We start from the raw sequence: 25,001 nt of genomic DNA, 5'->3' as shown, positions 1-25,001 counted from the left end.
CTTTTTTTTACTGCATGTTCTTGTAAGTGTATAATGTTCTTAGGAATAGGTAAATCTAAGAAGGCAGGAAAATCAAATGAACTTCTATACCTTTATTTTCTTAACTGACTCTAATACCCTAGTGCAAAAACATATGATCATATTTTGATATTTTCTTTATTATAACTTAGAAAGTTCAAACTAATGTGATTATAAAGTTTGAGGGATTTGAAATTTGATACTTCAGTGGTCAAAATGAAGAACTTTAGAAGGATGGTGTCTCCTTAATCTATACTTTATCCCATTTTAATTTAGAGTCACTTTTGGTATGAAGACGCAAGTGCCACAGTTGTAAGAGTTGGAAAATACTCTACAGAGTGCAAGACAAAGGAAGCTGTGGAAATTCTCCACCAGCAGTTCAATAAGTATATCATGCCCTCAGTGCCTCAGCAAGAAGAAAGGATTCAGGAGATCAGTGACCTAGCCCAGCGCTTATATGGTGAGGTCTTTTTAAAAATATCCAGCAATTTGCCGTTGAACAAATCTATAGCCACCTAATCCAGCAGAAAGCAGAGCATGGCAGGCCTTCAGGGTCCTCACTGTAGCAACTACTTCGGGGAAGAGACTCAAGATAAGAGCCCATCTCTATAAAAGTAAGCAGGAGGGAAAATAGGAAGTAACTTCTGCCTGCAGGAGAGGAGGCCTTTGGATTTTCACTGTCTTGTGTAAACCCTCCTTCTCTGTGTTCTTTTCTCCCCTATTCCTGTCTCTCATCCCCAGGGTAATAAAACAAGAACAATGCTCCACTTATTCCAGTGTATTTTATCCACTGTATTCTATTCAGTTTCCAAATACACTAACTACTCGCAAAGACCAAGACAAGTTAAATCCCCCTCCCATTATTCATCATCCTGCATCCTGCTTTGTCTGCATTCCTGGCCCTTATCACCAACTGACAAATTGTATAGTTATTTGTCTATTGCCTGGCTTTTACACCAGACTGTAAACTCCATGAGAGAAGGGATTTTGCCTGTTAGTTTACTGCTTTGTGGTATGTACTAAGTACTTCACAAATATTTGGTGAATAAATGAATCATTGAGTAAATACCTTGTATAAATAAATGAATGTCATGAATCTTCATCTGCTCAGTATGAAAGCTATGCAATTTTGAAAATTTTCATCAAGTAAGATGCTTTAGGAATATTATTTTAACTCTTACAGGCTACCCAAACATCACTGGACCCAGAATTTTAATGCAAATAAACTTATCTAAAAAAAATTTGAGTACCTATTATCTATGAAGAGGTGTGATTGATTTAAAGACAAATAAAACTTAGTTTCTTCATTTGAGAATCCACAACCTAGGCCTAGAAGTCATGTTATGGTTAATGCAGTAAGAAAGGTATGAAAAGTGAGTATTGGTTTGCTAGGGTTAACATCACAAGATACCATAGACTGGGCAGCTGAAACAACAGAAATTCATTTCCTCACAGTTCTGGAGGCTGGAAGTCCAAGATCACAAGGTTGAGGTGCTGACAGGATTGGTGTTGCCTGAGGCTTCTTTCCTTGCCTGGTGGCCGGCTGAGTTCTTGCTGCCTTTTCATACAGGCATTCCCCTGTGCACAGGCTCGCATTGGTGTGTCTCCCTCATCTTTTGTGGGAGGGATCCAGTCAAATTGGATTAGGGCCCATCCTAATGGCCTCATTTTTACTTAATCACCTCTTGAAAGACCTTATCTCCAAATGTGGTAACATTCTGAGATACTGGAGGTTGAGGCTTCAATTTACGAATTCTGGAGGAGACACAGTTCAGCTCATAACAATGTGAAATACAGCTTAGTCTAAGCCATGGAGTCTGTAATCCTGGTTTCAAATCCCTGCTCCTGCAATGATTGTCTGGGTAACCTGAGACTCTTTGAGTCTCAGTTTCGTCATTTGTAAAATGCGATAGAACCTAGAGAATCCAAGGAGAATTACATTAATGCGTATAAAGTGCTTAGCCATAACCTGTTAACAACAGGGATGAGCCTTAAAGACATAATGCTAAGTGAAAGAAGCCAAACACAAAAAGACAAATATTATATGATTCCACTTACAGCAGGGACCCAGAGTAGTCGGATTTAAGAGATAGAAAGTAGAGTAGTGGTTACCAGGAGTTCGGGGCAGAGAGAAATGGAAGCTGTTTTTTAATGGGTACAGAGTTTCAGTTTGGGAAGATGAAAAAGTTGTGGAGACGGATAGCGGTGATGGCTGCACAACAATGAGAATGTATTCAGTGCCACTGTACTGCACACTTAAAAATGGTTGAAATGGTAAATGAATGAATGAATGAATGAATGAATGAATAAGTAAGTAAATAAATAAATAAATAAATAAATAAATAAATAAATTACAACGTTTAGCCATAGTCAAACAATGAACACTCACTACATGGTAGCTATTTTTATTGTTATTCAGGTAGAGAGAAAAAAAATCTAGGTGGGCAAAGATTAAGAACATTTCAGAGATATTGCTATTTGAAGTAGATCTTGAAGAGTACATAGGGTTTTGATAGCAGAGAGTCGGGGAAGGATATTCTTGGTATAGGAAAGAATACTCTGGCTATGGGGATTCACAGGGGGAGAGTTGCTGGTTCAGTTTGACCAGAACTAAGTGTGTGAGGGAACTAGGGTGGCATATATTTGGGAGAAGCACCTTGAAACTATATTATGGAGGGCTTTGAATCCATGAATAAAGAATGATTGAATGTTCAAAAACAGGAGAAAATGGATTAGAGTGGAGCTTTAAGAATATTAACAAAGCAACATGGTTTAGGCTACATGAAAGTGACGTGGTACAGCAGATTTGTAACCATTTTCCTAGGGTACCTGTTTTTCATGCCTTCATTCATTTATTTATCTATTCAACAAGTATTTATTAAGCACTTACTATCTACCAGCCTTTACACCAGACACTGGGGAAATGAATTAACACCCTAGCAGAGTTTGTTTGTTTGTTTGTTTGTTTGTTTTCTGCTAAGGATTTGACCTCAAAAAATAGTTGTTTGTTTTGTTTTGTTTTGTTTTTTGTCTTTTGTCCCTTCTCCTCACCAGGTTTTGAAGAAGGGCAGAAATATGCTGAGAAAATAGTGGCAAAACACAAAGAGGTTCTTGAATCTATCACTGAATTATGCGTCTCTCTCACAGAGCTTGAAGAAAAGCTGAAGGTAATTTCTTCTTCCCAGAGTATGTATTTTCAAGTGATATAAATAAAAATGTGTTGATAAGTGTCTTCTGGTCCAAAGATGTTCTAATGGAAATTCTCAAGGGACATAATGTGCACATTTGTTTCACAGCTTTCTAACATAATTATCTGGGTGTTTCTGATAATTAATTCTGTTTCTTTTCCATCACTGCAGAGAAAAATATTGCTGGGAATGAGGGCTAAACACAATTAAGGTGTCTCATTTACATTTTCATGGATCACATCCTAAAGGATAAATGTATGCCATTAAAATCAAAGTAAAGTCTGTATTAAGTAGCCTTATACTTTCATTCCTAGATAATAAATGTAAGGGTTCTTTTTCCTTCCAAATTGTGGCCCCGGAGAAAATAAAACTAAATCTTCATGTATTAGATTCATTGAACATTTAGCTTCATGGAAGTACTGAACTAATCATTAGCATCTTTCATGAAGTAATAAGCTGATGGAATAAAAAATAGAAAATATGTTGATGTCTAATCCCTAGGCAAAAATCCAGTTATGAGAGAGAAATGCATATATTGTTTTGTCTGTATTTTATGAAAACTAGCTTCATTAGTACTATTTTAACAACTGGCTGAAAGAACTAGTTACTTAAGATGTAGAGAAAGACAAGGTAATTAAGAGCACAAGCCGTAGAGTAAAATACAGCTGCTTCAGAATACCAATTCTCCAAATAACTGGATTTGTGATTTGGGGCAAGTTACTTCATCTCTTTGAGTCTCAGTTTCTTGATCTATAAAATGGAGGAAATAGGGGATCATAATCACAGAGTAACCCTGAGGATTGAATGTGAAGACACCCATGGTTATTGTGATTATTGTTGATATGGAGACATAATGGTGCTCTTGCAGTTCAGAGCAGAATTCTATTTCTAGCAACTTTTTTTTTTTCTGTATGAATTTCCACATCATAAATTTGAGTACTCAGTCCATTCAGAATAGTTTGCTTATCTTTTAACTGAGTGGGTGACCAATCAAATTATCTTTTTTCTTTAAGAAACAGATTTTCAACTTTTTTCTTTTTCTTTTTCTTTTTTTTTTTACCATTTAATTAACACTGCAGTGAACATCTTCTTGCAAAAAGATTTTTTTTTCTCTTGTATTGTTACCTACACATAAGCTCTCCAGGGCAGATTTGGGTAAATGAGTACAAAATTGTTAATGTTCCTAATATACATATGTTAAATTAAATTCCACAAATATTTTAGAATTTTAATGCCATCAATAATGTATGAATGTGCCATGGGTCTTATATTATCTTTTTAAACAATGATCATTTCCTCCCCACCTCCATCCAACCCTCCGAGGATCTGTTTCTTCTCTTGACTTCCAGGACACAGCTTGAAAACTGCTACTTCCCCTGACTCTTTGCTCTTTACTGTCTACAACATCCCTCTCATTTCTGTTGTACTTCTTCAAGTGAGGTCCACTTAATAAAATTTACTCTCTCAAAGTGATATTCCTTTCTGCTTTCACCTTCATGGCCGTTCTTTCTGAAAGCTCTACCCACTCCCTCTCCTCACTTCCTCATTTCCCATTCTTGTTACACCCCTGTAATCAGGATTGCACCCTCTGTTTCTTTTTCCCAACCCATCACTTGGATTCCCTTTTGCACTAGTCAGGAGCATCCTGATTATACACTCCAGCTGGATTACCCTTCCTAATGCTAATGTCATTTTTACACTCAAAACACTTGACTACAAATTCTTCATTGCTTACTATGTAAAGTTTAAACTCAAGGCCTTCCGGTATTCCAAGGCTGTCTTTCCAAATCAGTGTGCTTCTATACTCATCGTAGGCTCCTGTCTCACTGGTCTGCTACCCCACATTTCTGAGTTTTCTCCTCCTAAACCTTCCTGTACATGACCTTCTCTCTCTGCTTATCTAAATTATACTATCTCTCAAAGCCAAACCTAAATGCTGCCTCCTCCACAGTTCCTTCGTGGTCTGGGTCCCTGCCTCTCTGATTCCCCCATTCTTTCCTACTGTGATCATCATATATAACTACCATTAGTACCCCAAACCATTTACTCCATTACACCTGAAGAAACCCTATGACTCTGTTCAGCTTAGGGTCCCACACATTTAACACTATTCTTTGCCTGAAGCTTGTTCTCCAGAAAGAGTTGTGGCATTTGTAGTAAAAACTCAAAGGATTGATACAGAGAAGAAGAATCATTCAATACATAGCTCAAAAAGATGTGATTTGGGTGGGTATAAAAGTGAGGAAGAGCCTCTCTGGCAAGAGACAGGGGCATCAGCAAGGCTCTTACCAGTTACAACCTGAACAAAAGCTTGTCAAAGAATGCTTACTAACAGTTTACATATGTTTGCATGAAAGCATAAACATCTAGTTTTTATGTTTTTAAGGTTGGTGCTATGGCTCTTTTGTAGGGGTTCTTAAAAATAGGCCCAGAAATCCCTATCAAGGCTAAAATAGTGATAATAATCCTTTCTATTTGGATAGCAATTTGAGATTTACAAAGTCTTTTCATATATATTACTTCAGTGATTTGCAAATAATCTTGTGATGGTAGTAAAGCAAATGTTGTTTTCCTTGTTTTAGAGGTGAAGTTCAAAGAATGTAAAAGTGCTTTGCCTGGGGCCTCACCATCAGTAGTGGAGGTTCTGGAATTAGATACAATTCAAACTCTAGCATTCTTTCCACAACAACCACCATTTTGGAATTAGATGTCAAGTGTGTACCAAAGCAGAGTAACTTAACCAGTAGCATAAACCAGCTTAAGTTTTAGAGTTAGACTAAAAGTTGAGTCTCCCCAGTAAGCATCTCCCCAAATTCTCTGAGTCCATATAGCACGTTGAGCACATTGAGGAACATGCTGTTTCTTTAAGGCCCGTCTGACCATGGGCCTGATCATGTTTCAGGTGGAATAGGAAATGTTCTGGTGCAGTATAATTAATCATCCTAAATGTGGTGTACCTGAGGCTCCTTTTACCTTTCCAAAGTCTTCTCAGCCCCCACAGGGGTTCCCTGGCAGCTTGCAAACACCTATACTTCCATGACTAAAACAGCCCTATGAGCTACAGGAGCAAAATATCATCATCCACACGAAGCATCCTTTGTTCTCAATTGTTTTTTCTTTAACGTACTCAGTGATATCTCCTTCCTCTCTTCCTGAGTCTCCCAAATATTTGCTTATGTAAAATCTCTGGATTTCCTCTTTGCTCTCCACCAGAACCTTCAGACATTTCTTCCTCCTCACCACTCCCCCAGACTTTCCTAATGGCTTAGACTGCCATGCACAATGCTTTTTTTCCTCTGGAGAACGCTCCCTGTAGGTGCATCCTATTAGAGCAATGACTTTGTTCCTGCCGGGCTTTTGAACCACCAGTTTTTACTGGCAATGAACTTGATCAAAGGAGTGAGGTAGGAGGGGAGCTGGAAACTTCACAAGATAATTTTGTAAGTCACATCCTGGGCTGGGCATAGTCACTCTCCTGTAGAATACATTTGCTGAAAGGTTGCAAGTGGCCTATGTTTTCTTCCAAGTGGTTGTTGTGTAGCACTGTGCCTCCAACTTTCCTGGCCCAGACTCTGACTAACCATCTCTTTGTACAGCAGGGAGACATTTTAAAAATGAATCTGAATTTGGAAGATCTCCATGATGACTTTGTTGACCTGCTAAAAGAACCAGCAAGAAATAAGCAGACACTATTCAATGAAGAAAGAAATAAGGTAATGAAAACCATGTAGTCTCAGTTTTGCATTTTGAGATTAGAATCCCTTTTCATTGAAAAAAAAAAAGTGAATTAAAGCCTTCTTATCTATCTGAATCAAATCTTTCAATGTGATTGCCCTCATCCTGTACCTCCTTTCTACCCTTTACTTAGTACTTCTCCCACCTATGTTATTTCCCTCTGAGCACTTCCTATTGAATACTGGGACCATAGTAGTTCACAGTGGTATTGGGATAGCCGTTTAGTCACCATACTGTCACTCCAAACCACTCTTTTTTTAAGTTTATTTATTTATTTTGAGAGAGAGAACACTCGTGTGAGTGTGAGTGGGGGAGGGGAAGACAGAGAGGGAGAGAAAGAGAATCCCAAGCAGGCTCCACACTGTCAGCACGGAGCCCGATGCAGGACTCAAACCCATGAACTGTGAGATCATGACCTGAGCCAAAATCAAGAGTTGGACTCTTAACAGACTGAGCCACCCAAGAGCCCCCCAAACCACTTCTGTCACACCACCAAGCTATGATTTTGTTGTTTTACGTTACCCACTAGAAAACCATAATACCTGAAATTAACTTTTTTAAAACTACATGTATGTATGTATGTATTTTGGGGGACGGGAGGGTAGAGAGAGAAGGAGACAAAGGATCTGAAGTGGGCTCTGTGCTAACAGCAGAGGGCCCGATGTGGGGGTGGAACTCACTGTGAGATCATGACCTGAGCTGAAGTCAGATGCTTAACCAACTGAGCCACCCGGGTGCCCAAAATTAGCTTGTATCTTGTTCCCACAGAAGTTACCTCTAAGATGATATTTCCATGTACATATACTAAAACATAGAACCCAACTGAAATATAAATACTAAAGTACAAAAATGTTTAAATTACTTTAAAATTTATGTATTACAGATAAATTGAGCATGTAGCAAAAACTGCAAACATTCACAAAATGCAAATATTTTATGATTTCAAAAGCACTATTTAAATCACATCATTATGCAATTTTTGGTATAAGTTGCTCACTCTTTATTCATAGCTGCTGGACTATAATTAGCTCTTGTCTTTTTGCTTTGCCAGTTTTGCTTCCAATGTTCCTCTCTCTCCCAAGGAACTGAAGGAACAAACAGAGTCAACATTATTCTCAACTGTCCCCAAATTAATAAAGTATACTTCTTGTGATATGAGAGTTTAAAATAAATATCTACCCACTTGTTGTAGTTATCTCATGGAAAAAGATTTATCTTTTCTTAAAGTCATTACCATTCTTAGATCTTCTATATAGGTCGTGTTCCATAGGTTCAATCTTTGTCAAGGTCTAGTGCAATTATACAACCTCCAGGCAGCAAGTGTCATTACGCAAACTGACTTTGTTGTTGGATGGCCTTGAAGCACTTAAACCCTGATTCCACCCTGAGGCAAAGGAAAGCTGCCAAACCTTGATTACTTTGTTAAACCTTAGTCTTATGTCTAATGATCTTTGGTTATTGTGATTGGTCTAAATCAGGTCTTCTCAATCTCAGCACTGTTGACATTTTGGCCCAGAGAATTCTTTGCTGTGGAGAGCTGTCCTGTGCATTACAGGATATATAGCAACATTCCTGGCCTCTATCAACTAGATGCCAGTGGCACGCCTCCCCCACCCACCCAGTTGTCACAACTAAAAAATGTCCATGGACATTGCCAAATGTTCCCTGGGGAGCAAAATCACCCTCAATTGAGACCAAGTGGTTGAAATAAAAAAAGAATAACACTAAATGCATCAATGTTCATTCTTTCTTCCTTCCTTTCTTTCCTTTTATTCTCAAGTTAGTTAACATACAGTGTATTCTTGGCTTTAGGAGTAGAATCCAGTGATTTATCACTTACATATGACAGCCAGTGCTCATTCCAACAAGTGCCCTCCTTAATGCCCAGCGCCCATTTAGCCACTTCCCCCCACCCATCTCCCCTCCAGCAACCCTCAGTGTGTTCTCTGTATTTATAGTTTGCCTCCCTTTCTGTTTTTTATCTTATTTTTCCTTCTCTTCCTCTATGATCATCTATTAAGTTTCTCAAATTCCACACATGAGCAAAATCATATGATACCTGTCTTTCTGTGACTTATTCCACTTAGCAAAATATCCTCCAGTTGCAAAATATCCTCCAATGGCAAAGTTTCATTCTTTTTCATTGCCAAGTAACATTCCATTGTGTGTGTGTGTGTATGTAATATATACATACCACATTTTCTTAATCCATTCATCAGTTAATGGACATTTGGGCTTTTCCATAATTTGGCTATTGTTGAAAGTGCTGCTATAAACATTGGGGTGCATGTACACATGCCCCTTCAGAATGGCATTTTTGTATCCTTGTGATAACTTCCTAGTAGTACAATTGCTGTGTTTTAAGGTACTTCTATTTTTAATTTTTTGAGGAGCCTCCACACTGTTTTCCAGACTGGCTGCACCAGCTTGCATTCCCACCAACAGTGCAATAGGGTTCCCCTTTCTCCACATCCTCACCAACATCTGTTATTTCCTGAGTTAATTTTAGCCACTCTGACCAGTGTGAGGTGGTATCTCATTGTGGTTTTGATTTGTATGTCTCTGATGGTGAGCAATGTTGAGCATCTTTTCATGTGTCTGTTGGCCATCTGGCTGTCTTCTTTGGAAAAGTGTCTATTCATGTCTTCTGCCCATTTCTACTGGATTATTCATTTTGGGTGTTGAGTTTGGTAAGTTCTTTATAGATTTTGGACAACCCTTTATTGGATATGTCATTTGCAAATATCTTCTCCCATTCCACCAGTTGCCTTTTGATTTTGTTGATTGTTTCCTTTGCTGTGCCATAGCTTATTACCTTGATGAGGTCCCAACAGTTCATTTTTTGCTTTTATTTCTCTTGCCTTTAGAGATATGTCAAGTAAGAAGTTTCTGCAACCCAGGTCAAAGAGGTTGCTGCTTATTTTCTCCTATAGGATCTTGATGGTTTCCTGTCTCACATTTAGGTCTTTCATCCATTTTGAATTTATTTTTGCTCATCACATCTTTTTTTTATTAACAAAAAAGTTTAATGTTTATTTTTGAGAGAGCCAGACACAGTACAAGTAGAGGAAGAGCAGAGAGAGAGGGAGATACAGAACTTGAAACAGGCTCTCGGCTCTAAGCTGTCAGCACAGAGCCCAAAGTAGGGCTTGAACTCACAAATCACAAGATCATGACCTGAGCCGAAGTCAGACACTTAACTGACTGAGCCACCCAGGCACCACTGTGCATCTCATCTTCTTAACTAAGTTTCTAAGAGATACTAAATTCCTCTTATCTTTTAAATTCTGCACATTTGTCTGCACTTCCAACCAACCCACATTTATTAAGACTTAAAGTGAAGGTTATTGCTACCAAAGCAAGCAATTTATTGCTTTGCTTTTAATTCATTTATTTTATTGCTTTTATTTATTTTTCTTAGAAGAAAAATTAAATGAACAGATGGTTTTAAATAAAAAATCAAGTTTATTTTCATTGAGAAATTGGTTTTATTTTAATATAAATTAAAAGGTGATAGATCATCTGTTATTTAGTATAAAAGTGAAGGAACAAAACAGGGATATCCACACTCACCACTGTTATTTAACAAGTACTGGAAGTCCTAGCCTCAGCAATCATACAACAAAAAGAAATGAAAGGTATTCAAATCAGCAAGGAAGAAGTAAAACTTTCACTATTTCCAGATGACATGGTACTCTATATAGCAAACCCAAAAGAGTCTACCAAAAAATTACTAGAATTCATAATGAATTCAGTAAAGTTGTAGGATACAAAATCAACACACAAAAATCTGCTACATTTCTATACACCAATAATGAAGCAGCAGAAATAGAAATTAAGGAATCAATCCCATTTACAATTGCACCAAAAACAATTTGGTTAGGAATAAACCTTACTAAAGAGGTAAAAGACCTATACTCTCAAAACTATAAAACACTGATGAAAGAAATGGAAAATGATACAAAGAAATGGAAAGATATTCTGTGCTCATAGATTGGAAAAATAAATATTGTTAAAGTTTTACAATAGCCAAATAGTCAAAGCAACTTTGCAAAAGAAAAGCAAAGTTGGAGGCATCACAATTCCAGACTTCAAGTTATATTACCGAAGTGTAGCGGTCCAAAACAGTACATTACTGGCACAAAAAAAAAGACACACAGGTCAATAGTACAGCATTGAGTACCCAGAAATGAACCCACAAGTATATAGTCAATTAATCTTCAACAAAGCAGGAAAGAATATCCAGTGAGAAAAAATACAGTCTCTTCAACAAATGGTGTTGGTAAAACTGGAGAGCAACATGTAGAAGAATGAAACTAGACCACTTTCTTACACCATACACAAAAATAAATTTGAAATGTAATACATGAAGACATAAACATCCTAGAGGAGAATATGCAGTAACCTCTTTGACATCGGCTATAGCAACTTCTTTCTAGACATGTCTCCTGAGGCAAGTAAAAAAAGCAAAAATAAACTATTGGGACTTCATCAAAATAAAAAACTTCTACACAGTGAGGGAAACAATCAACAAAACTAAAAGACAGCCAACAGAATGGGAGAAGCTATTTGCAAATGACATACCTGTTGAAGGGTTTGTATCCAAAATCTATAAAGAACTTACCAAACTCAACACCCCCAAAAACAAATAATCCAGTTAAGAATTGGGCAGAAGACATGAAAAGACATTTTTCAAAAGGCATACAAATGGCCAGCAGACACATAAAAAGAGGCTCAACATCACCAGTCATCAGGGAAATACAAATCAAAACTATAATGACATATCACCTCACACCTGTCAGAATGGCTAAACACAACAGAAGATACCTGTGTTAGTGAAGATGTGGAGAAAGAGGAACCCTCTTACACTATTGGTGGGAATACAAACTGGTGCAGCAACTCTGGAAACAGTATGGAGCTTCCTCAGAAAGTCAAAAATAGAACTACCCTACAATCCAGCAATTGTACTACTAAGTATTTACTCAAACTATACAAAAATACTAATTCAAAGGGATACATGCATCTCAATGTTTATAGCAGCATTACCTACAATAGCCAAATTATTAAAACAGCCCAAATGTCCATCAACTGATTAATGGATAAAGAAGATGTGGTGTGTCCATACACACACACACACACACACACACACACACACACACACACACTGGAATATTATTCAGCCATAAAAAATAATGAAATCATACCATTTGCAAGGACATGGATGGAACAAGAGGGTATTATACTAAGTGAAATAAGTTAGTCAGAGAAAGACAGACACCATATGATTTTACTCATGTGGAATTTAAGGAACAAAACAAATGAGCAAAGGAAAAAAAGAGAGAGAGAGAGGCAAACCAAGAAACTGACTCTTAACTACAGAGAACAAACAAACTAATGATTACCAGAGGGGAGGGGAATGGGTTTAATAGGTAATGGGGATTAAGGAGAGCATTTGTTGTGATGAGGACCAGGTATTGTATGGAACTGTTGAATCATTACATTTTATACTTAAAACTAATATTACATTATATGTTAACTAACTGGAATTTAAATAAAAACTTAAAAAAGTAAAGAGAACAATTCTACCAGACTATTACAAGAATATACTCATCACAGGATTTTCTCTTGGTGATAATAAAGTGCTTCTCATTTTTCGAACCCCAAAATACAGCAGGTGGAATTAGGCAATTTAGTAAATGCAGTGCCCATTGCACTGCTAACAGATTAGAGATAGTGTCTTCCCTCCAAGGTGAGCACCAAAGCCAAATCCATAGTAATATTTGAAAACTCCTAAGGTTAAACAGACACCCAGAATATTAAGAGACTCCCCCAAAACCACAGAACTATTCAGTAGAGGATGCAGGCTTACAATGCCCACATTTAGAGTTATAGAATTCAAGTGCTACAAGGGATTTAACAATAATCTGATCAAATCTCATTTTATAGTTGAGGAAACTGAGCCTAAAAGAGATAAAATATTTTGCCCTCCAAGAATCATAGAAAGTAGTGTCGGCATTGGGCAGGCAGTGCCATTCTCCTGAATTTCAGACACGTTAACTTTTCCCGTAAGACCGAAAGTGAGCTCTAAGGAACGGCTCTGTGTAAATAAGCTCCTTTGTAATGACACTGCAGATTCCCCTGCCAACCTGTTCCCTCACTCTTCCCCTTCATCTGTTTACATGATGATTAATAAAGCAATAGCATGGAAGTACTTTTTTTTTGGTATTAATAAGGACTTTTAATTCTATGAGATAGATCCGTAAGTTAAGGGTTTTCCTGGGCCACAAAGGAAATCATAGCCAGGAAATGATGTTGCCAGTTTAAGACTCAGGTATATTAGTTAATTCTCATAGGTTAAAGATACTGCCAACAAAAGCAGGGAATTTGGGAGCCTACTCTGAACCGAGCTCATTTAAACTACATACTTAAATAGAATCATTCATTTTTGCAGGGAAGTAAAAGAATTCAATCCTGTATGACTCAGAGTCAGGGACACACGGGCAGTGAAGGCATCAATCCCCACTGCACAATGGCGTTCTGTGGTTGCACCCCAAGAAGAGCAAGTAATATAAAACAAATTTATGTTTTCAAAGTTCCCCTCAATATACATACATTATCTCAGAGTCTAGTTTGGAGATAACATATCATAGAAATGACAATTTAAAAATTTAAGAACCAATTACTTAACTTTCCCCACAGTCTTAGAACCAGACTAATATGGGAGAACAGTTGCTCAGATGGAAGAGATCATAAGACCCACAGGTTAATGGATACTGTCTCACCTCACGGAGAAAGTTGTCTGGATTCACCTGCTTGAATAAAGTACATAACTGCAAAAAAGAAAAAAAAATGGCACATAGTGTTAATGCTTGCTTAATTACAGGTGGCAACATCAAAAATATCTATTGTAAGTACTTTTTATCATTTGCCTTATAATTTGTTATTTTTATAAATTCAAGTTTAGTTGACACACAATGTTATATTAGTTTCAGGTATGTAACATAGTTATTTGACAGGTCTATACCTTATGCTATGCTCACCACAGCTGTAGCTACCATCGGTCACCACACAGCGCTATTACGACACCATTGGTCATATTCCCTATGCTGTACCTTTTATCCTCATGACTTAGCTGGAAGTGTGTACTTCTCATTCCCTTTCACCCATTTTGTCCATCCCCCTCTGGCAACCATTAGTTTGTTCTCAGTATTTGAGTCTGTTTCTGCTTGTAGTTTGTTTATTCATTTGTTTTATTTTTCAGATTCCACATACAAGTAAAGTCCTGTGGTATTTTTCTTTCTCTGACTTATTTCACTTAGCATAAATACCCTGTGGGTCTGTCCAAATGTCCCAATAGCAAGATCTCATTTTTTATGACTGAGTAATATTCCATTGTGTGTATATGTGTGTGTATGTGTATATCTATATCTATCTATATCTGTATCTGTATCTGTATCTGTATCTATATCATCACATCTTCTTTATCCATTCATCTATTGACAGACACATTCATATCCTGGCTTTTGTAAATAATGTTTTAGGGGCACCTGGGTGGCTCAGGTGGTTAAGCATCCAACTCTTGATCAGCTCAGGTCATGATCTCATGGTTTGGAAGTTTAAGCCCTGCATCAGGCTCCACACTGAAAATGCCAGCCTGCTGGGGATGAGATATTCTCTCTCTCTCTCTCTCTCTCTCTCTCTCTCTCCCTCTCCCCTTCTTTCCCTCTCTTCACTCCCCACATGCTCTATCTCCCAAAATAAATAAAGAAACATTTTTTTGTTGAAGGTTTCTTTTTTATTTTTCATATTTTGTGAGAGAGAGACAGAGCACAAGCAGGGGAGGGGCAGAGAGAGAGTGAGACAGAATCTGAAGCAGGCTCCAGGCTCTGAGCTGTCAGCACAGAGCCCGACGTGGGGCCTGAACTCACGAGCAGTGAGATCATGACCTGAGCTGAAGTCGGAAGCCCAACCGACTGAGCCACCCAGGTGCCCCCAATAAATAAAAATTTTAAAAAAATAATGGTGTTTCAATAAACATAGGGATGTATAATCTTTTCAAACTAGTATTTTTATTTTCTTTGGGTAAATACCCAGTAGTGGAATTATTGGATCATATGGTATTTCTATTTTTAATTTTTTGAGGAAACTCCATACTGTTTTCCATAGTAACTGTACCAGTTTATATTCCCACCAACAGTGCATGAGGGTTCCTTTTTCTCCACATCTTCACCAAAACCTATTATATTTTGTCTTTTTTATTCAAGCCATTCTGAAAGGTGTAAGGTGATATCTCACTGTTTTAATTTGCTTTCATCATGGAAGTACTTTTATACCAAACAATCAGTGGAGTACTCTTATCAAACTGGGTGAGGACAGCCCTGTGCCCTCTTCTAATCCTGATCACCTGGTAGGCGGCAAAGGCGTTCTTAAGACATTTGCTTTGGAAAAAAATGGGAAAGGGACAAAGTGTTCTTCACCATCTTTCTGTTCTCATCTCTTTTATTTTGTCTACCCCAAGTGTGCAATGCTACCAACTCACCCCTTGGCTGCCCAAAGCCCCTTCCAAAAGCCTTCCCCAGAAATGTCTTTCATAGAGAAGTCCTGTGTTCAAGATCATTCTTTCTCTACTTCCTACTTACCTTCATTAAATCTTATTTATACCAGGATAAGAGTATTGTGGGACTATTTGGAAAGGTAAAGTCTTCTGATGTTCCCTTAAATTTACCATATAGATGGCTCCCCACTGTGTGTACTTTGAGAATTTGTGCTACACACTTACTTCATGGGATGTAGAATATTATTATATTCTCTATTCCAAACACTCACTTTGTTTGCCTACATGGCAATGGTTGTAAATCCAAGTGGTTATGGCTATCAGTGGAAATGAAAGTTTAGAAATCGTGACAAATATAAGAACTGAGGCCACAGATTTAGGATTAATTAAAAGTTAATTGATCATTAGACATGAAAGTGGGTGAGATCTTTGAGGGGAAAAGTATAAAGAGAAGATTAGAGAACTTAAGACAAGATCACACACTATCCATATAATTAGAAGGTTGGGGAAGAAAAAGGAATCAACAAAAAGACAAACAGCAGCCAAGGATATAAGAGAAACAAGTTGAGAGTGAGCAGTGTTGTGGTGAATTAGATCAGCTTCCCATCCATTCTGTCAGAACTTATTAAATTGATGCAAATATGCTCTGTCTGGAAATACCCCTTTCTGGAAACACACACACACACACACACACACACACACACACACACACACTTTTTCCCTCTACTAATAGCAAAAATGATTTCATGGTGGGGAAATGTTAAAAAAAATAGTATATGTGAATGTTTGAAAAACATTTTTTTTTTAAAAAAATTTTTTTTTCAACGTTTATTTATTTTTGGGACAGAGAGAGACAGAGCATGAACGGGGGAGGGGCAGAGAGAGAGGGAGACACAGAATCAGAAGCAGGCTCCAGGCTCCGAGCCATCAGCCCAGAGCCTGACGCGGGGCTCGAACTCACGGACCGCGAGATCGTGACCTGGCTGAAGTCGGACGCTTAACCGACTGCGCCACCCAGGCGCCCCGAAAAACATTTTCATAAAGGAAACTGGTAGACCCAGAAAACTGTAACTCAGTGAGATTTAAATAGGTGAAGGGGATTAGCAGCACACTTAATTGTGATGAGCACTGAGTAATATATAGAATTGTTGAATCACTTATTGTACACCTGAAACTAATAGAACACTATATGTTAATTATACTTGAGTTTTAGAAATTAATTAATAAAAGAAGTTTTGTAAAATTCCATAATTACTTAAAAATGAAAAGCTTATTTGCCTTTGAGAATAAAGGCAAAAATGCCAAGAGCCTACATGGATTGACTCAGAAAAACTTATATTAAATTCACCTTATTTTGCTTTTGCTTTGTGAGATGACTATTTAATGGATAATTCTAGATTAGTGTCATAAGCAAATTTATTCTGACTTCAAAAGTCATTTGATAAACATATTTATGATCTCTTTCTTAAGGTAAGTGTAAGTACGTGAACTGAATAGGAGTTTGATTAGATTATAATTGTTCCAAGAATGTTAGGTAGTTCAACAGTGTCAACCTGGAAGATAGTTTGCCTTGCTTTGGGGAGACATCTGACTTTGTTCTAAACTCTGCAGTGTTCAACATTTTTATCAATGGCATTAATAGAAGAGGTAGAAAATTTTGGCTGATTAAAAACTCAGTATGAATTGGGGCACCTGGGTGGCTCAGTCGGTTAAATGTCCAACTTCAGCTCAGGTCATGATCTCATGGAGTTAGAGCCCCGCATTGGCTCTGTGCTGACAGCTCAGAGCCTGGAGTCTGCTTCAGATTCTGTGTCTCCTTCTCTCTCTGCTCCTCCCCCACTCATGCTCTGTCTCTCTCTGTCTCTCTCTCAAAAATAAATAAAAAGTTTTAAAAAAGTTTTTTTTTAAAAAAAAGTTTAAAAAAATTTTTAAAAACTCAGTATGAATAGCCACATATGGTTCTTATAAAAACACAAAAAGAACTAACATAATCACTTTAATAAAAATATATCACATAGATCAAGGAGATGTTGGTTCCATTGATTAGTTCCCATCTGGAAAGTAAATAAATCCTGGAAATAAACATATTTAGGGGAAACAGTAATAAGTTGAAATGTTTCTGGAAAAGATTTCAGAACATTCTCATTGTCAGTAGAAATTATCTGCTAGTTGCTGTGGAAAGTATTTTTCTACCTTAGGAATTGTAGGGAATAAAAAAAATAATATTCTTGGATTCCCTTCTGAGTTTGACACCACTGAAAGAGAATCACGGGAGTCAGGAATCAATAACTAGTAAAAGCAGGATTAGAGAATATGGCTTGGACTTTTCTAGTGGGTTTCCTAAAACTTTATCTCTGATTTAGATAGACTTGCCTACCTAAACACTTGGGTGCACAGCTAGACAACCAGAGGCTTTCTGTACAGGGGCTTTTCATAGTTTAAATCTAACATGAATACACACATTTGGTAGAAGACAGATCCACAGGAGAGGCCTCAAAAAGTCAGAGCTGAGCATGCTCAGTCTAATCCTGCAGTTAAGTAAGTCATTTCCTCCCCAAGCAGGAGGGAAGAGTGAGAAGACTAGCCTGGACTTTTATTCAAGTTTTTCTCCTAAGCCTGTTGCAAATTTTCAGACAATTCTTAAACATTACTCTTCTCTAGAGAGACACACACTACCCAAAGAAGGCATTAAGAAGTTGCGTGGCCATGGATGACCCTCAAATCAACAAATGCCTAGTAGGAGTAGGGCTTCCCAGAAGGTGACCTTGATGATAAAAGTTGTAGAGGCAAGGCAGAAGAAGACTGGAGGTTTTAGTAGAAGAAAGAGATTGACAGACTGCGAGACCAATTTTCCAAATAGTCAAAGAGCAGTTAAAAGAAGAGAGAAATTGGACATCTTTGTCGCTCCAGGAGGCCGGTTCAGATCCGTTGTTGGATACTGAGTGAAGGCATATCTTTGCTAAATATAGGAAGAGATTCTTAACACAAGTAAAGCATAAACTTCTATTCAAAGAAAAAACTCTTTCAGGAAAAGTGTTCAAACATAGGCTACCAGAATGTCATAGAGAAGTTGCCTATACTGAACAGGAAGTTGGACCAAAGTCCCTATGAAAAGGAAAATAAATGCAGAGCTAAGCCGATGTAGGAAAATCAAAAGAAGGAGGGGAATTTCCTACTGGATATGTGTTTATTTAGTTTTTGGGTTTTTTTAATGAGAAGGACTTTAAAAAAACTTCTGGCTTTGGGGCGCCTAGGTGGCTTAGTTGGGTAAGCATCTGACTCTTGATTTCAGCTCAGGTCATGATATCACTGTTCATGAATTTGAGCCCTGCATTGCGCTCTGTGCTGACTACAGGAAGCCTGCTTGGGATTCTCTCTCTCTCCTACTCTCTGCCCCTCCCCTGCTCATGCTCTCTCTCTCTCTCTCTCTCTCAAAATAAATAAATAAACTTAAAAAAATAATAAAAATAAAAATTCTGGCTTTTAGGCCCAGAGTTTAAACTTCTACTAAACGGCGAAGGAAACCACTTTCTCCAAACCTATGCTTATACTTTCTCTGAGGATAAGTCATGTCTCTGGGGTAGTCGAAGGAACACTGTTTTTACTTCTAATCTTCAACCTGAAAACACATTTATGTCTCAAAAATTATTTATAAAGTGAATGAGCTAAAATGAAGAACACAAAGTCAAGGCAAGACATAACTTTCTTATGTGCAAGCAGTGGCAATGGAAAAATCTCAGTAATTTTTAAGTAAAAATGCACCCAAAAAGAGGAAAGGCAAAGAAGAAGTAGATATAAAACAACAGGCTGAGATAGATGAGATCCCCTTCAGCGTCAATGCTCTTTTGAGTTTGTGCCAGAAAGGATGGATATTTGAGCCTCTTTTTTAAAGCAGACATGGACATGGATTAGTGGGGAGAAATACTAGATCAGTGTAAGCAGGAGGTGATGTACTGCTGTTCACAGTCTCCTAGCATGACCTGCCCTCCACATGGCATGGAAAGATAAGTGGCAGGCACTCCTCTTTTGTGTTCTCTTGTGAAGGACCGTAACCTGTGATTGTTCCATTAATATCTACTTCCCCCACCGGGCTATTATCTCCCTGAGGGCAGAGACTGTATTTACTTTTACTCATTTCATCTCACCAATGCCTAACACGGCACCTAGTATGAAATAAGTGCTCAGTAGATATTTTGCAACAGGAGAATAAAAATAAGGCACTTAAGAAAATAAAACCAGTCATTAAAAGTGACTTTATATGGCCTAGAATTGTGAAATTCATACTGACAGAAAGTAGAAGTGGTTGGGGGGATGGGAGAATGGATAGTTCAGTGTTTAATGGGTAAAGAGTTTCAGTTTGGGAAGATGAAAAAGTTCTGGAGCTGGATGATGGATGGTTGCACCAATGTGAGTGTACTTAATACCATTGAACCGTCCACTTAGAAGTGGTTAAAATGGTAAATTTCATGTTATATATTTTACCATAATAATAATAATAATAATAATAATAACAATAATAATAATAAAGGATGGCTTTCCTAAGGAAAAAAAGAGGGGTTATTCTTAGGAGGGTCTGAGGGATCACCTAACAAGGGAGCCTCTGATGTTTAGGAGCTACGTGTTCACATGGAATGTAGACAAAACAAAGCAGAATTTGCCGGTGGAAGAAGGTTACTCAGATCATGGTTTGAAAGACATTCATCTGATTCAACCCCTTCATTAGAGATGAAAACTAGGGCTTTCTCTCCTCTCTTTCATAAGGTCTATCACATTTCATTCAGAGACTAGAGGTCAGTTTACTCATTTCTTAGTCATGGGATGGGACTGTGCCCAGTTTAAACAGACAGATGGTTTCAAGTTCAGTAACGCTTGTGTCAGGGCCCCGAGCTCTAATTCACTGTAGCATTTCTTAGGTTGTCTGTCTGAAGTTGAGTTTGTGACTTGGAAAAAAACTCAATGACTAACTCAAAGCTTTGGCTTTTCTGTGTTGAAGGAGAAGGTGCAGGTAGAAGATATTTTGACTGTCAATGGAACAGGAGAGGGTCAGCTCCCACAGCACCTGACACAGCTGCTCCCTGACAAAGAGGATGCTGTCCAAGGCCATCTCCTGCCTCCAGACATGCTTTCAGGAGAAGAATATGAGTGTGTCTCACCTGATGACATCTCCTTGCCTCCACTCCCGGAAAGCCCTGATTCCCCCCTTGCCCCTGCTGACATGGAAGTGGAGGGGCGGTCTAGCCCTCCCCACAGCCTTCCCATGAGCAACTACAGGATGCAGACAGGGGCCAGCTGTCCAGGGGAGGCCCAGGAATCTGGCATCCCACCACCTGCTGCTTTTGCTGATGCTTACAATGATAAGAGAGAAACATTTTCAAGTCATTTTGAGAGGCCCTCTCCCCAGTTCAAAGCTGAAGTCCCATTAACCTCCCAAGGAATTTTGGAAAAAAGTACTGCCTTCTGCAAAATCAGTGCTAAACATCCAGAGAGCATGCTGAGTGAAGTGCATGAGAGAGCTTTACAACAGCACCCTCAGGCTCAGGGAAGTTTGCTAGAAACATGGGAGAAAGTGCATGCTGGTAACAATGTCACTAAAACCCAAGACAGGCTGCATGCTTCCCAGGATGCATTCTCAGGCCTTGGGTTTCGATCAGGCTCCAGCCAGGCCTATCAAAGGCAAACGGTCCCCCAAGAGGAGATTAAATGTACATCAGCAAAGAACACCGTGGTCAGCCTCGCTGGCCAGGCACCTAATTTCTCCAGGCTTCAGTCTAATGTAACTGTCATGGAAGGTTCTCCAGTGACTTTGGAAGTTGAAGTGACAGGATTTCCAGAGCCTACACTGACATGGTGGGTAGCTTACAATGACAAGTCATAAACAAACACATTGAATGACTGAGCAAATCATTCTGTGTGCACTAACTGAAAGGTTTAGGGACAGCTGATTAATATTCTGCAACACTGCAAATCTGCATGATTCAGCCTCACACCGGCCCCCAACTCTGACTGTAGTCCCAGCATGGCTAACACCCCCTAGAAAGAAAAGTAACCACATAAAATAATAGTTGACTAACTCCAAAAGCACTGCAACTTAGCTGTGTTCTTTTTTGTTTGTTTTTGTCTTCTGGTATTAGTTTAACATTCCACATTTCTGAAGACTATGGGTTGAAATTCTTTCCCCTTGTTTATGTCTACAAAAGCATGACATTTTCTTAGTCTAACATCCCATATTCGATTCAAAAACATACGAATGTGGGTTTTTCTCTTTTCCTTCATTTGCCTATTTCATCTTTTCCCTCTTCCCAACAGAGTCACACACCACTTTTGTGATATTTGTTTGTTTCACTAAGATTTCTTTCCATAAATTTCTTCAGTGTGAGAGATGGAATAAAAATATTTCTTTCATAGTTGCTCCCGGTGACAGGTAATAAACCCATTTTTGAAAGGTGGTGTAATAACTGAGCTGTAAACAATAGGATTTCCCTCTGGAGACATCATTATTTTTTAGCGTGTTTGTTTTAATAGAGAGTAAACTGCAGAATACAGGGTTTGAATCACTGTTGTTTTAAAAAGTAGTTCTCACTTTCTCAACACGTGGGTTACTTCTAAACATTTAGAAATTTTTTTATCTTTGAAAAACAAAATTAATTTTTGTTCTTAAGTAGATTTATCTGAGGACAAAGTTACAAATAGGTGAGACTGAATTCATACTCATCAACTAAGATAAGTAAGGTAACATTTACTTATCATAATATTTCGGTAGACCTTAACAGTTCCGATGACTGTGTGTGCCCATTGACGATACTTGAAGTGTGAGGTGGTTATCTGAAGAATCTATGGGAAAACTTTGGTTCCTCAGATCATTAAAAGAAACTGCACTTATGCTACACTGCAGCTGTTTGTGCTTCTGTTTTATTTTGTTGTTTTTACAATTGCATGTTTTTGACAGATGAGGAATTTCATATTTATGAATTTGAAAGATATTTAATTCATTATTAAATATCAGTTCACCCCAAAGAAAATGTCGTCTGCAGTGTTTCTTGGTTTTGTCCACACAACAAATAACTTAGTATTTCTTGAAGAACTATTGCAATATTGTGAAAAGATACCTTGCTTTTGGATTTACAATTAAGTTTTGCTCAATTAACAACTGGCAAAGTCTTGGAATCATACATGCTTAGGACACTCATAAAAATGCAAAGTTATCACTTAGGCAATGGGAACAGAAAATGACTCAGGTTTGTCACCACTTCTTAGGTGAAGGAACATGGGTGTAAATAAATAGAAAAGAATCTAGAATATACAAAATAAATTATTTGCTTTCTAAAAAGAGGCAGCTGCTTGTGTTCACAGGAAACTTTTCAAAACATGTCATTAACAGTAATAATCCAATTACATAAATGCCTTTCATAATTAGAAATCATTTTCTTCTAATGAAATTAATTCATAGAAATTAAATGAGTTCATTTCATCAGGAAATGCTGTATAAGTGCCTTTCTCTAAAACAGCATATTGATACTCTGACATGGATCTTGTGGGGTCCACGAATACGATGGGACGGACGAGTCTTGCTCCAACATAGATTCCCAGAAGTCACAGGCTGCTGTTCCATAGCAGCTAAAAGAATGACACAGCCCAAAGAGAGGTGTGCTATTTCACACTCTAGGTGATTGTTGCTATAAGCAAATGGTGGCCCTGTGTGGCCAGATGGTCTGGGGTTTTTCAAAGAGTAGTTGGATATCTGGATTTTTATATGCAATATTCCAATTGTTAAATGTTGTTGAAAAATTCAATTTTTTAAAAACATGGTCTGACTCAAACACTTCTCTGGCCACAAGTCGCCAACCTCTGCTTGAAGGATGAACAGCCCCATTGGAATTTGTGGCGGCTGCAAAGTTCCTGCTAATACTAGAGACTATTGCCAGTGGTAATGGGTTTGTTTGCAATGGTTTTTAGATCTTGGAAATGATGTGAATATACAGTGATCCTAACTTTAAAAACTGACTCTCTGCTTCAGGTACAAGAAGGGCCAGAAATTGTCTGCAGATGGGCACTTACAGGTTTTACACAAGGAGACAAGACATTCGGTGTTCATTCCGAAGGCATGCGAGGCAGACGCAGGCCTCTATGTGGCTCGGGCCCAAAACTCTAATGGCATTCTCTCTTCCAATGTCATCCTCCACGTGACAGGTAACCACAGGCCGCCAATCACAAGAATAAACTGGATAACGCTGTGTGTCGTCTATATTAGTGTGTCCCTAATGTACTGGGTACTCACACAGTAACTGTGGGGTTAGCACTCCTGGATGTCATTCTCATGAGCCTAAAGAACAATGCTATGGTTGTTTATTTTCCTGTATCTCCCACAGAACATCCTCCATGAAGTGTACCCCCATTCTGGTCATGTTGTTTGTTCAGCTAATCCCACTGCTCAGTGAAATAATCACATTTTCTTTAGTGTTTTAGTATATTTGAAGACGTTGGTAAATTATTAGCAGTGGATAAGCATACATTTTTGTATTCTAGAGAGATGTGTTCAAGACAAAAGCACAGTAAAATACACTATGTTTATTCCCTCCCAGTTTAAGAGCATGTATATTAAGGTTCACTTCAGTAGAAAGATGTGAGTTAAATTTCAAATTCAATTGTTTGATAATTTTTTTAAGTTTATTTATTTTTAAAGAGAGAGAGAGGGAGAGCAGGGAGGGGCAGAGAGAGAGGTGGAGAAAGAGAGAGAATCCCAAGCAGGCTCCATACTGTCAGTGCAGAGCTGGACACAGGGCTTGAACTCACAAACCATGACATGATGACCTGAACTGAAACCAAGAGTCAGACACTTAACTGACTGAGCCACCAAGACACCCCCAATAACTTGTTTTTAATTGTGGTCATAAACATCTCTTTGTAGAATAACAGTAGAAATATTGAAGTTGTGGTTTTCATTATTGCATAAGCTGTCCTTTCATTCTGTTTTATGTCTTTATCTCATTTATTGAAATACACTCTATATAGTTTCAACCTAGCCTTCCTTCCTAAGTCTGGGGAGGCCATCATAAATAATCATTCCTCATGCTGATCTCATGGGTTTCACGGTGGAGAATAGATGTGCTGTTAACTTCAAATGAAGTTTCAAACTTCCATCAGCTGTACATGTCATAGAGCAAAATGGAGCACAGGCTGCAGATGGACCAACATAATTCCTGTCATGCCACTGTCACCTTTTGGGTAGCCATGTATATACACCAGCAACCTGCTCTTCCTGCTTCTAATCTTGATTCTTCAACTGAGTATTTTTGCAGCTTGTGGTATAGACATCTCAATGCCTCAGTTTCCCATTTGGAAAATGGGTTCATCATCTACCTCTTGGGCAATTGAGCATTTTTGTTTCATGTCTTGTAAACATTTGGAAATGCAAAGCATTCTATGAAGGCTAAATGTAATTATATTGGTTGATATAATTTATCATCACACTGCCTCCTGCCCACTCTTCTCTTTCAGATGCTATTTCT

At 38.1% G+C, this 25,001-nt stretch overlaps 1 protein-coding gene across 5 annotated transcripts in view; it reads left to right on the top strand.

Moving 5' to 3' along the window:
• Positions 1–24,132, top strand: part of CCDC141 (coiled-coil domain containing 141) — a 213,211-nt gene extending 189,079 nt beyond the window's left edge. For 3 of the 5 annotated variants that reach the window (XM_040475527.1, XM_040475528.1, XM_040475525.1), the window contains 5 exons: positions 295–478; positions 3,073–3,185; positions 6,803–6,919; positions 20,489–21,342; positions 23,510–24,132. In XM_040475527.1, coding sequence (XP_040331461.1) covers positions 295–478; positions 3,073–3,185; positions 6,803–6,919; positions 20,489–21,342; positions 23,510–23,777 — 1,536 coding nt within the window. In that variant the 3' untranslated portion in view covers positions 23,778–24,132. The remainder of the gene's footprint in view (positions 1–294; positions 479–3,072; positions 3,186–6,802; positions 6,920–20,488; positions 21,343–23,509) is intronic. The other 2 variants (XM_040475526.1, XM_040475529.1) reach the window with 2 other exon arrangements.
• The last annotated feature ends 869 nt before the right edge of the window (positions 24,133–25,001 follow it).

Source organism: Herpailurus yagouaroundi, unplaced genomic scaffold (genome assembly GCF_014898765.1).
Source record: "Herpailurus yagouaroundi ecotype Mexico unplaced genomic scaffold, PumYag 140, whole genome shotgun sequence".
NCBI lineage: Eukaryota > Metazoa > Chordata > Mammalia > Carnivora > Felidae > Herpailurus > Herpailurus yagouaroundi.
Note: the sequence above shows the minus strand (reverse complement) of the source record. Positions and strands in the feature narration are given on the sequence as shown.